Source organism: Brachionichthys hirsutus, chromosome 4 (assembly GCF_040956055.1).
Source record: "Brachionichthys hirsutus isolate HB-005 chromosome 4, CSIRO-AGI_Bhir_v1, whole genome shotgun sequence".
NCBI lineage: Eukaryota > Metazoa > Chordata > Actinopteri > Lophiiformes > Brachionichthyidae > Brachionichthys > Brachionichthys hirsutus.
The window spans coordinates 41860-56040 of record NC_090900.1 but is presented as its reverse complement, the minus strand read 5'-3'; the positions used below and the strand labels follow the sequence as shown (position 1 = coordinate 56040).

The window sequence follows — 14181 nt, the reverse complement described above, 5'->3', positions numbered from 1 at the left end:
AGCCTCTTTTTACTAGTGGTGGGACTTGATTAATTCTTTTTAACTAATTAACTATATGCTTTGTGATTAATTAATCGAAATTAATCGCATGACCATAATTTCCTCAAAAGCAACATTTTTTATGCAAATAAATTGTATTGGACGACATATCAAATAATACACACAGACATGACTTTTAACTGAAGCTCATTTAATGGCTGGTAATTTCTTATTGATAAAATTGTAAACAAAAACATTTACCACACAATGCCTCCATTTCTATTTTTCTCCCTCTAGCCTGTTCACATTTTCAGAGTTCAAGGCAGCTCTCTTTTTGGTTACGAGATGACCTGCAAGTGAGAACAGCCTCTCACATGGGACAGATGTGGCAGGGCTAATCAAATACTTGCTGGCGAGGACAGAAAGCTGAGGGTGGGTCTCTGCTTGTCCAGACCACCACTGCAGTGGGCAGTCCGTCTCACTGATGGTGAGGGCCCTATTACACAGGCCTTCCTCATCTGAGTCCGAGTCAGACGACAGTGAAGAGAGCAGGCTTCTTTTTGGGAGCATCTTTACCCTGTTGCTGCAGCAGGGCCTCTAGGCTGGTCCAGACCTCTTCTCGCTCTCCCTTCGCAAGACACTTTAAATCCTTAAAGCGTGGGTCAAGCACAGGAGCCATCTTGAGCCATTTGTGGTTGAGTGTAGCTGCACGTTGGGATAAATCTTTTGTGAAGGTAGTCTTGAAGTTTACCATGTGGGTTGTGTCGTCTTCTGAGACCTCCATGGTGTGGTTCAGGTGGCAGAGAGCAGGTAAAATCACTGAACATGACACATGTCTCACCTCCAAGAAGCTCAGTGACAAATCTGCAGAAGACAGTTCAGGAAAGAAATTATTCATTTACAAAATAACTGTCAAATAGAACTTGTAAAGAACAGTAACAAAAACAACGTCCAATTAAAATAGTTTTATTTACCTGCATGGCTCAAGGACGGTTGCCAGCTTTTGAAGTTCCACCAGCTCTGATGGAGTTAAGATGGCTAGCTTGTGCTTCTGTTTGCCTAAAGCAGCAAAAACAGCCTCCTGGTTCTTTAGGAGACGAGAGACCATACCCAGCGTTGAATTCCACCTTGTGGAAACATCCTGCATGAGTGACTGTTTTTCTTTCCCCAGTCTTGCTTGCTCCTGGTGTAGTTCCTCCGTGTTGGCAGGGCTGTGTTTAAAGTGACCCACTATTTTGGGGCATTTTGCTAATGCATCACTAAACCCACTACCAGTGATTGTTCTTTGCGAGATGTGAGCAGCACACGGCATGTGTTCCAATGGGAGATGTCTTGCTGCTGCAATCATGGCTCGTGCACTGCTGTTCCAATTGTGGTGATTTTTTCTTGAATTCCCCATTCCTCTGCCACAGAAAGAAATTGTTCAGCGCAGTTCTCTGCATAGTGTCTGGTGTTTGTCTCTAACTCACCTCCTACCTGTGGAGCGTAAGAACTTCTCCTTCTCCTCTAACTCACCTCCTACCTGTGGAGCGTAAGAACTTCTCCTCCTCCTCTAACTCACCTCCTACCTGTGGAGCGTAAGAACTTCTCCTCCTCCTCTAACTCACCTCCTACCTGTGGAGCGTAAGAACTTCTCCTTCTCCTCTAACTCACCTCCTACCTGTGGAGCGTAAGAACTTCTCCTTCTCCTCTAACTCACCTCCTACCTGTGGAGCGTAAGAACTTCTCCTTCTCCTCTAACTCACCTCCTACCTGTGGAGCGTAAGAACTTCTCCTCCTCCTCTAACTCACCTCCTACCTGTGGAGCGTAAGAACTTCTCCTCCTCCTCTAACTCACCTCCTACCTGTGGAGCGTAAGAACTTCTCCTTCTCCTCTAACTCACCTACCTGTGGAGCGTAAGAACTTCTCCTTCTCCTCTAGCTCACCTCCTACCTGTGGAGCGTAAGAACTTCTCCTTCTCCTCTAACTCACCTACCTGTGGAGCGTAAGAACTTCTCCTCCTCCTCTAACTCACCTCCTACCTGTGGAGCGTAAGAACTTCTCCTCCTCCTCTAACTCACCTCCTACCTGTGGAGCGTAAGAACTTCTCCTTCTCCTCTAACTCACCTACCTGTGGAGCGTAAGAACTTCTCCTTCTCCTCTAGCTCACCTCCTACCTGTGGAGCGTAAGAACTTCTCCTTCTCCTCTAACTCACCTACCTGTGGAGCGTAAGAACTTCTCCTTCTCCTCTAGCTCACCTCCTACCTGTGGAGCGTAAGAACTTCTCCTTCTCCTCTAGAACACTCTGCACCAACTCCTCCTTCAAGATAACTCCTCCTCCATTTCTCTTTCTTCTCCTCCGTTATAAACAACTTGAATCCTGCTCCTCAGCTTCTAGCCTTGCCTCCTGTCCTCCTGGTCTCCTGGACACACATCAACCTTCCTCCTCCTCTTCATCATGTCCACCAGCTCTCTAGCTTTTCCTGTCATCGTCCCAACATTCAAAGTCTCTACTCTCAGTCCTAAACGCTTCCATTCCTTCTTCTCTCATTGTTGATGCACCCATCTTCCTCCTCTTGTTCATCTCTGTCTTTGACCAACAGTAATCCAGTTTCCAGCATTTATCTGGGCTTGAGAGCGGCACAAGGGAGAAACGTTCTTATTTGTAATTAATCAATCGATCCATTTGTGCTGCTGTTGTGTGTGATGTGGTGATGTTATAAGGGCCACCAGGATGCTGAGTGCTGTTGTAGTGTACACTTTTAGCTAATCCTACAAGAGGACGGTTCACAGAATGCTAATATGTTCTAATTTAATGTGCTGCTATTTTTTATTTATGAACCAGTAAGTCACATTTGTCCAACTCAAGGGGCCAGATGTGGCCAGATATGGCACGCCACGTCATTTTCTGTGGCCTGCGAAAGCTGTGTGTTTGTAAAAGGCTGCATCTGTCACATCACACTTGTTCTTAGCAGCTCACACTTGTTGGTTGTACGGCAGAAATAACTTTGATGACCTCTACGTGCAACCGGCTGTGAGGCGAATGCAAAGGGACCGTCTGCAAATTGCAAAACCGCTGCAACAGCGAAGAGAGACACGACACAGATATTCAATAACATCCCTTTTAGACACTAGTGTCACCAAATTCACTGGGCTGCAGTGAATTTGGGTATCTGAGCAATGCCGTTATCCCGTGTAGGGCTAATACTGAAGGCAGTACTAATGTGTTAACGGTACTTGGACAACCAGTAAAACATTGTATATGCGTTTTAATTCTTCTTTGTTTATGTGTGTTTAGTTTTACAGTTAAACTAGCCTTGTAGTGTGCCACTAATTTGCACTAAAGCTACTTGTTTACAGGCTTGGGTCTACCTGTGAAGTTGATTTCAATTTCAATCTCAACTTTTTATTTGTATTGTTAAATTTGTATTGTTAATTGTGGATGATTTATGTACGAAGGACTTTCAACGGAAACAAGACCGCAAGGGCTTTTTAGAAATGCTCCTCTGAGACAGGATGTTTGACTTTATTTGTACTGTAATACATGCTACTGTGTGACTGTACTTGTACTCTAACATTCTATCTAATAAATATATTCTTCATTCATTCAACTAAGCAACTCAGCTGAGGGTGGGGGGACTTATGAATGCTAATGACTCATGAGGATTCATTATTCAGGTTTTAATGACTCCCGGGGAGCACTGGCATTCATAAAGCGAATGCTAATACTCCTGGTGAGTCTGATTGCCTTGGTGGTTTCGGTCCCTTCTTTGTATCTTTGATTTCTGGAGTATAAGCATCTGGACCCTCGACCAGTCTTTCAGAACTGAAGAAGCCTCTTGAATAAGAGGTGAAAGTCTTCAATCAAACTTTAACAAGTCCAGTTGATTCTTTATTTTTTTGCTTTTCGTGATTCACCATGACCTGAAAGACTGAGATCCTACAGACAATGTACAACTCAGATTTTCTTCACCTGTGTACAACATTAACGGTTATGATGACGCATCAGTACGGTGTTTATTCAGGGCTGTGTTCTGCTCTGCTGTTTTCAGAGTCATAGCACCATGGAGGATTATGGTTCTTCAATTAGCACCAGGGGACTACTTCACTCCAGCTCCCAAAAAGTCTCTGTTGGCTTCAGACCGCTGCATAAACCCAACTGGCTGCTGGTCAACAAGAATGTAAGAGACACTGGTACTGTTGCTTCAGTATTATCTCAGACTACTGTGGTCGTTTTCTGAATGAATGATCTCCAGTTTGATTGCTAGACACTCTAGACCAGGGGTGGGCAAACCTTTTGACTCGCGGGCCACAATGGGTTCTAAAATATGACAGAGGGGCGGGGCCAGGAACAGATGGATGGAGTATTGGTGTGAGCTAATGTAAATGACATGTAAAAGACATTACATTAAAAGATTTGGCATTTTACAGGTAGCATTACGGGGAAAAGGTCAAATGAATGAGGTTTAATTATAATAAAATGTAATTTAACTATATAATTTGGACAAGTTCGGCGGGCCGGATTAAATAGCCCAACGGGCCGCATATGGCCCCCGGGCCTGGGTTTGCCCATGCCTGCTCTAGACACAAGTCCAGCACAACAGTCATGAATCTAGGATTTTGGCAGGTGAAATAGAGACCCTCTCAAAATACACTCTCTTCTGGCAGCAAAGATTGCATTAAGATATGGGCCCGTGATTCTCACTTGGTAGTCAGGGGAATCAACTCTTTTTGAATGTCTCCTGAACAATCCCTCCAATCTCCTTCACTCTGGTGTTCTACTGATGTCCATGCTTCATGCACAGGTAGACTGAATGTCAGTAACATTTAGACAGCAAGTTAAGAATGAAGTTGATAGATTTAGTGGAATAAAAATTATCCAAAACTAAAGATAAATAAACACCTACTCAAAAGAGCAAACCAGGCTAAAGTGTCTGCTTTTTTCCAAACGCTTCTCTATGTCACCTGTTGCCAACCAGTTTGCTGCTACTTAACTGAACCCAGTAAAGAAGATTGTAGCATCCAGTCGATTTAAAAAGGCCAGAACTGGTGGTTTAATAGTTTATTTTGACCTTCCGTCCATTAACCAACGTAAGAGCTATGAAAATAAAAAATAACACACAATAAAATTAACCATCATTCAACCGTTACCATTCATAACTCAAACATTGAAACACAATCCTTACCATAAAATACGATTTAACCATAAACATTAAAATACTTAAAATACAACTATTACACAGATACAATCACATTTACCTTGTTCCTCAATCAACCGATGCTAAAAACATTAAATTATTTCCTTATGTCAAGTCCGTTTCTTCTGTCGTTCTCATTCGTTCCGTCTAGGCGCACTACCGTTGCTTAGCATCCGGTTACAAGGTTAACAAAATAAAAGCACAAACTCAAAAATACAATTACTTATTTATCTAAACAATATTAACCTTATATATCTGTCGTTACACTCCCACCAAATTATTTACTATTTACACATAAAATACAAATAATTTCTTCAAATACATTACTAATCAATAACCTTGTAAATATCTTATAACTTTAAACATTCCAAATTCATTTACCATTTATTTTGCACAATCTTCTAGTAGTAGAAGTAACTTATGAACAGGACGTTCTACTATAGACATTTTATTCACCTGTTGACCCTTTTTAGAAAGATCTCTGTCTGCAAAGACAATTTGAACCACCAAAGTCCATCTGTGTCCTTTACAGTGTCCAAGATTCTTCCAAGTTTCCACTGGGATCGCGGTTGCATTTCATCTTTGTCCATCACAATGTCTCCTATCTGCATGTTCCTTTTTGCCGTATGCCATCTTTGTCTGGTCATAATGTTCTGTAGGTACTCCTTTTTCCATCTGCTCCAAAACTGCTCAAGTAAGTACTGTACTTGACGCCATCGTTTTGTGGCATACAAGTCCTCCTTAACGAACTGTCCGGGAGGAGGCAAAGCAGTTGAGCTTTTCATTGTGACAAGATGATTTGGAGTGAGCGGTTCCAAACTGTTTGGATCATTGAGATTGTCTGTAGTTAGGGGGCGGCTATGTACTATTGCAGCTGCTTCATACAAGAAGGTCCTGAGTGAAGAATCGGTGAGACGACCTGATGTGAGAGCCAATATTGCATTAAGAACGTTTCTCACAGACTGTATTTGTTGTTCCCATACTCCACCTGCGTGACTAGCATGAGGTGTGTTTAGGACAAAATCACACTGTTTCTCTGCAAGGAAGGCTGTCAGTTTGCCAGCGCTTACTTTACTTTGTGCTGCATTCGGTACATTTTTCGCACCTACAAAATTAGTCCCCTGATCACATTTTATTTGTCTGATGGCACCTCTTAAGGCAATGAATCAACTGAGTCCATTTATAAAAGCGTCTGTTGATAGGTCCTCTAACATTTCAACATGAATTGCATGTGAATAGAAACATGTGAAAAGAAGGCCATACCTTTTGTATTCCTTTCATGCTTGTTTGGTTATGAATGGGCCAAAAACGTCCACAGTATGTGAAAGAGAGAGAGTTAAATTCTTTCTGTGGGTAAATCTTTCATTTTTTGTACTTCCACAGGTCTCCTTTGTCTCCGACAAAACACACACTGGCGAGTGTAAGATGCAAATGTTTGATTTAATTTTGGAATCCAATAGCCACTGGAACGGATCTCATTCATTGTGAAGCCTTTTCCTTGGTGACTGACCCTTTCATGACAGTGAGCAATTATCAGTTTTGCGATATGATGCTCTCTGGGAATGACTGTTGGATGTTTGAGTGAATTGGGGAGAGATGAACGCTGTAGTCTTCCTCCCACCTTGAGCAGATTGTCCTTATCCATGAAAACATCCAAGTTGTGCATTTTATTGGCATTGGATAGTTGTTTGCCTTTGCTTAATGTCTCTATTTCATTTTGGTATGCTTGTCTTTGTAAATTTTTGATAATCACAATTTTTGCATTTTCTCTTTCAGTATCAGTAGAGAGTGTCTTTGATTTGTCTTTGAGCAGATAACGTCTGAGACGTGCTACTGCGCTTAATGCACGGGACCAGGATGAGAATTTTGTGAGGCGGTCACTAAGGCTTGTATATTCAACAGTTTGTGTGCTTAGAGTTTGTATCTTTCTCACCTCTGGGTCTCCGACTTGAGATTCAAAGGTCTCTTTAGTTGGAAGATGTATCTCCTTTTCCCACAGAAACTGAGGGCCTGTGAGCCAATTGGATGAAAGCAGTTCATTTACTGACATGCCCCTGGAGGCCATGTCTGCAGGGTTTTTGCTGGTAGGCACGTAAAACCATTGTTGTGAAGTAGTACTGTTGCTTATATTTTGCACTCTATTGGCAACAAACGTATGAAAGCGTCTCGCTTCATTATTTATGTATCCTAGAGTGACCTTTGAGTCTGTCCAAAAGAATTCCTCGACATTGTCATAGAGCAGTTCCTCTCTTGTATATTGCTCACAGCGACTGACACTGCGGCTGCAGTAAGTTCTAACCTTGGTATTGTGGTGACCTTTGTGGGAGAGACACGTGCTTTGCCCATGATGAAGGTACAATGGACGTCGTTGTTTTTGTTTATGAGTCTGAGATAAGAACATTGTCCATATCCTGTGGTGCTTGCATCAGAAAAGTGATGTATTTCTCTTTTCACCAAATCTCCAAAGTTTGCAGGAACATAATATCTGCTTATTTGAACGTTTTTCAGATTGTGCAGGTCTCCTTTCCAATACTCCCACCGTGGCTTAAGTGGCTCAGGCAGCGGGTCATCCTAGTCAGTTCCTTGACGACACATCTCTTGAAGGATTCCCTTTCCATTGAGGACATAAGGGGCTATGAATCCAAGGGGGTCATATATTGCTGCGACTGTGGACAAGATGCCACACCTGGTTGGTGGTTGGTCTTTCAGAGTGATGTTGAATGTAAAGTAATGTTTCTCCACATTCCAATAAATTCTGAGTGCTCTTTCTGTTTGTGTTTCACTGAATGCCAAGTCCTTTGTTTTGGTATCCGTTACATGCTCAGAAGTTGGGATACTGTTAAGAACATCAGGATTTGTGGACATGACCTTGTGTGACCTTAATCCACCCTTTGCACATAATTCACGTGCTTCCTTTGCCCACTTTCAGGTTTTGTTATGCTTTGCTCAAGTTTGTGGAGGAATAATAAGTCTTCTTGAGAAACAGTCCTTTCATTTCTGTCAGTCTCTTTGAAATATCTTCCCAAAGCACGTATTGCATCTGCTGGAGTGGAGGGAGGGATTTCCGTTATTGTTACTCGATGACAGAGACTGCTTGCCACGTGTGTGCCATTGTAGCGTACCGAGTTGCCAACGATGCTCCATCCCAAATCCGTATGAATGGCATAGGGTTCATTGTCTCTGCCTAAAACTACTTGTTTGGGTGCAAGAGCTCGAGGACAGGTGTAACCTATGAGAAGGCTTACTTCACAGCTGAGGAGAGGAGGGACCTCATCAACTATAGGCAGTAAATGACTCCATTGTTTGGCCGTTCCACATGTTGGTATGTGACCTCGTTTGCAGGATGCAGTCCTTCGTGTATGCAGTGGGGAGCTTTATGACCGTGGCTGAGTTATAGCCTCTCACTAAGAGATCCGATACTCTTTCGCTGCTTACAGCGGCATGTTTCCCCATCATAGTAGTCAGCTTAAGCTTTACTGGACATGCGTTTGCCTACAGTTCATATGTGACATCCTGATCAATGAAGACAGCGTCGCTCTGAGTGTCTAATAACGCATAGACACGTTTTTCCTTGTGTGGATTGTTAGCAGTTGACAGCCACACTGGGACTATCATTGAGGTGCTAACCGTCTGTTCACATCTGACAACATTCAGTGATGTGACTGTGGCCGTTTCAGGTGAGTTATCCTGAGCCGAGTTGTCTGTACTCACGTATCTTCCTCTTTGTTGTCTGTAATTATAATCATGAAGACAGGTTGGGTGTCTCTTTGTGCAGTTTTCACAAATGAGGCGACATCTGCAGTCCTTAGTGTAGTGCCCCTGCTTTAAACACCCGTAACAAAGTTGATTATCCTTTGCATAATTCTTTCAGTTTTCTAGAGACATTTCCAGAAGCTCTGGGCCTTGTGGAGCTGATGTCCACCCTGGAACAACATGCAACATGGAGAGCTGCTAGTTGTCCTTGAGATTGTCTGTTTGTCACGCTGTACAGTCGTGTTTGTGTTAAACGCACTTGCCTTGTTCCTTTGGATTCCTTTGTTTCCTTCATCACTGTTTGTTTCAGTGCTGTGGAGTGCCTGAATGGAGGTGACTGGATTACAGGCAGCTTCAGCCTCCAATGAGAGGAAGGAGGCAAAATCACTGAAGATTGGGAACTCACCACCTTCCATTAAAGTCCTTGTAACCCGTCTGTTCCATCGTGCATTGAACCAGTCCCGTAGCTTGCGTAACAGTTTTTGGTTTTCTTCGCAGTCATCAAGTATTTGTACTCCTTTGACATGTGGCATAGCAAGCATGCATGCGTTGATGAAGTCTGAGAATGTCCTTCGTCCTTCAGCGTCTCTGGGCTGCACCTTCGGCCAGTTTGATAACCTTTGTCTGAATGTCTTCTAGTTTGTCCCAAGCATCCTTGTAAGCCTCTTCATCATTTCTAAAGAAAGTCTCTTCAAGGCATTTGCGGGCTGGACCCGTCACATACCGTTTCAAATAGTAGAGTTTATCTGCTGCTGAGATGCTCTTTTGATCGATCAGGGACATAAACGTGGCTTTCCATTCAATAAAGCTGATTGGCTCACCAGTAAACACTGCTGGTTCTGGTGTGGGAAGTCTGTTCATCCTGATGCTGTCTTGAACTGCTAGTGCGAGTTGAGAGACACTCGGGGAATCTGATTGCATGGGGATGAAAGCTGGCCTTGGTGTGGGCTGTTTGGGTGTGACGATTGGGCTCACCTGTTCACCTTTTATCGATTGAACGTCACACACCTGGGATAACTCTCTGTCATATGCTCCAAACCTGGCTCGAGCTGCTTTCACGTCCTTCTGAGCTTTTAAGCGTTCCAACTCAGCCCTTATCCTTTGTTCCTCTTGTGCAAACTCGTACTCAGCCTCTTTTGCTGCCAGTTCTGCCGCTGCGTCGACTCGTTTTCCAATAAGGTTTGAAGCTGAGAACTGTTGGCTGCGATTTGATGCTGCAGTTGACCCGAATATGGACAGGGCGTCGTCATGCTCCAAAAGACCATGTAAACGAATCCATACATGTTCTGCATCAAAATCATCAATACCACTTCTTCTTTCCAGAATTATTCTTACAATCTCATTATTATTGCATCACAAGAATCCGTCTTCCTCCTTATGTCAGATGATGGTGCCATTTGAGTTCTTATTTCTGAGTAAAGCTTCAGGACATCGTCTCTCTTTTGCTCTATCATGTCTGCGAGGTCTGCCATCTCCTTTTCTGTGATATCTGACTTTAACTTTCCTCTTGTTTCACGAACATGAATTTTCCATTCTTCATAAAGACGTAATAGTCCCCTTTCTCTTTTACTAATTTATTCTTTCTTCTCTGTTTGTGCTTTAACTCTTTCAGAACGTCTTGGCAAATCTGACATGCCTTGAGCTTTATTTTAAAGCTCACTTAACAGTTGCCTTTTGTCTTGTCTATCTTCACTTTCATTTTGAAGAGAGTCCTTCAAACATTCGATTTCTTGCTGTAAACTTGAGATCTGTTCATTTATAGCACTTTGACTTGTTGATGTAGTCCGTAAATCTTCCATTTCAATTATTTTTCTTGAACCGTTATATCTGACCAACGTCTGCCGCCTGCTGGACAATGCGGGTATTACCGTAGAAACCGTTGGGCCGCGTCGTGAAGCTTCTGGCGATGGTCAAGCTCTTACTGTAGCATCCAGTCGATTTAGAAAAGCCAGAACTGGTGGTTTAATAGTTTATTTTGACCTTCCGTCCATTAACCAACGTAAGAGCTATGAAAAGAAAAAATAACAACACACAATAAAATCAACCATCATTCAACCGTTACCATTCATAACTCAAACATTGAAACACAATCCTTACCATAAAATACGATTTAACCATAAACATTAAAATACTTAAAATACAACTATTACACAGTACTAGTTGCACTACCGTTGCTTAGCATCCAGTTACAAGGTTAAAAAATAAAAGCACAAACTCAAAAATACAATTACTTATTTATCTAAACAATATTAACCTTATATATCTGTTGTTACAAGGATATTAAAAGCGCCGCTGCTGCTGAGAGGAGGGATGCTAGCCCTGTCCTGGGCACTGACGCAGCTACAATGACAAATACAGAAAGACTGGCTTTGGCCTATATCGTCTGTTAAAGAGGATATACCGTATTTTCCGGACTATGTCACATTAGTCAATAAATGCGTCATGAAGAAGAAAAAACATAAATAAGTCCCACTGGACTAGAAGTTGCACCTTTTGGGGAATTTTATTTTGCGCACAAGCGAAAACGAAGCACATCGACAGTTAGCCAGCTACATGTAGCATACACAACAAGCAAAAATGAAGCACATTAACAGTTAGCCAGCTACATGTAGCATACACAACAAGCAAAAATGAAGCACATCAACAGTTAGCCAGCTACATGTAGCATACACAACAAGCAAAAATGAAGCACATTAACAGTTAGCCAGCTACATGTAGCATACACAACAAGCAAAAATGAAGCACATTAACAGTTAGCCAGCTACATGTAGCATACACAACAAGCAAAAATGAAGCACATACACAACAAGCAAAAATGAAGCACATTAACAGTTAGCCAGCTACATGTAGCATACACAACAAGCAAAAATGAAGCACATTAACAGTTAGCCAGCATCAAGATCCATCCAGCAAGTCAACTTCCATCTGGCCTGGAGAGCAACGCCCTGGATGTCGTTGATGTGCTTTCGGAGCTTCAGCGGCAGCAAAAATCTTTACAGGGCAAGGTGGTGGACCTCGAGAGCCGCTCTCGGAGAAACAATATCCGCATCTTTGGGGTGGCAGAAGGCGAGGAGGGAAGCTTGGTGCCACAGTTTATTGAGGGGTTTTTGAGAGGAGAGTTGCCATTACCTCAGGAGCTGGACCTCGGCGTACAGCGCGCCCACCGGAGCCTGGCTCCAAAACTGAGTCCCGAAGCTACGCCAAGAGCTATCATTAACTTTCAAGAGTTCAGGATGAAGGAGCTGGTTCTCAAAGAAGCGTGGAAGAAGGGCAAAATTCAGCTGAAAGACAGAATTATTTATTTTGATCACGACTACGCTGCTGAGGTGGTTAAACGACGTAAGGAGTATAACACGATAAAGAGGGCCCTGAAAGAAAATTGGATCCGGTTCCAAACACCACTGACGAGCATCAGGATCCACTCGGATTCAGGAGCCCGCACCTACTCCAACCTGAGGGAAGTCTGGAGCGAGCTGAGGAGGCGAGGCATTCAGGTGGATGACCAGGAGCCAGCAGAAGGTGAAAGTGACCCGGTGGAACGGATCCGTGAGAAGCTGGGGTCATGGAAAAAGGCTGCTGGCCGCAGTGAGCAAACGGGGGCGGTGATTCAAAGCGTGAAGGAAAGGCTCCGGGGGTTCCGAACGGAACCAGCAAACACTTCATGAAAGATGTCCCCCACTGCATCACAATGTTTGGCTCCTGAAAAAATCCAGGGCATTTCTTCTAAATATTATCTCAGTTCCCTAACCCTTACTCTTGGATTATTGGATGACTGGGGGAGCCTGCTTTATGCTTGGTTGATAGATCTGTTTGACTAAGAAGGATGGGTAAGTTGAGTATTTACTCCTTTACCCTACTTGTCTGTGGGCCCTCTCTCTATGAGAGACCTAACCCACGGCCCACCAGCAGGGCCACACCCAGTGGAGAGGTGTTACCCTCTCCACGTTTGGAGGTCTGTTTTTGTTTGTTATGTGTGTATAGCTTTGATGGTTTGTTTCACATGTTCAGTGAATGTTTTGTTTATTTCTGTTTATGTGAGGGCTTAGTCTGTTTTTTTTTTGTTTTTTTTCAGGTGCAGGGATACATATCCTTGACGATCAATGGGTCTGTTATATTATAATGTACAGTCTCTGGCTGTATGCTTTATAAGTTGGAATGATACCATGTCAATGCTAAACATTTGCACCTGGAATGTAAAGGGGATCCATACGCATATTAAATGGAGAAAGGTCTTGAATTATTTGCAGAGGGAGCAGGTTCATGTAGCCTTGCTACAGGAAACACACTTGGATGCTAAAGAACATGCAAAATTGCAGCAGGGTGTTTTTAATCAGATTTACTTTTCCTCCTTCTCATCTAGGAGCAGGGGTGTGGCTATTTTAATTAGGAAAACTTTGCCTTTCAAACTTGTAGACTGTATAACAGATACAGGGGGACGCTATGTGATTGTGAGGGGTGTCTTATATGGTGAGGAAATTGCATTTATGAAACTGTATTGCCCACCTGGCCAGCCAGGGGACTACTTAATATCTGCATTCACAAAGCTTGTTAATCTCAATATTAGAAATTCAATTGTAGGGGGGGATTTTAATTGTCTGAGCTGCCACCTTATCGTGGTGGAGGGGTTTGCGTGTCCCGATGATCCTAGGAGCTCAATTGTCCGGGGCTATATGCCCCTGGTAGGGTCACCCATGGCAAACAGGTCCTAGGGGAGGGACCAGACAAAGGGTGGCTCGGAAAACCCCAATGATGAATACAATAATTGGTCCTGGGCTTCCCTTGCCCGGACGCGGGTCACCGGGGCCCCCTCCTGCAGCCAGGCCTGGGGGTGGGGCACGATGGCGAGTGCCTGGTGGCCGGGTCTTCACCCATGGACTCGGCATAGCCCGAAGAAGCTACGTGGGACCTTCCTCCCGTGGGTTCACCACCCATAGGAGGGACCAGAGGGGTCGGGTGCGATGTGAGCTGGGTGGCAGCCGAAGGCGGGGACCTTGGCGGTCTGACCCTCGGCTCCAGAAACTAGCTCTAGGGACGTGGAACGTCACCTCTCTGGCGGGGAAGGAGCCTGAGCTGGTGTGCGAGGTTGAGAAGTTCCGACTGGATATAGTTGGCCTCACCTCGACACACAGCAGGGACTCTGGAACCACTCTTCTTGAGAGGGGTTGGACTCTCTTCCACTCTGGAGTTGCCACTGGTGAGAGGCGCCAGGCAGGGGTGGCAATACTTATTGCCCCCCGGCTCAGTGCCTGTATGTTGGAGTTTACTCCGAT

The 14181-nt window shown here is 43.8% G+C and overlaps 1 protein-coding gene across 1 annotated transcript in view; it reads left to right on the top strand.

The window, feature by feature from the left end:
* The window catches only part of rad17 (RAD17 checkpoint clamp loader component), a 54964-nt gene that overhangs the window by 21679 nt on the left and 19104 nt on the right, over nt 1–14181 (top strand). The window contains exon 14 of the mRNA XM_068761082.1: nt 4013–4141. Coding sequence (XP_068617183.1) covers nt 4013–4141 — 129 coding nt within the window. The remainder of the gene's footprint in view (nt 1–4012; nt 4142–14181) is intronic.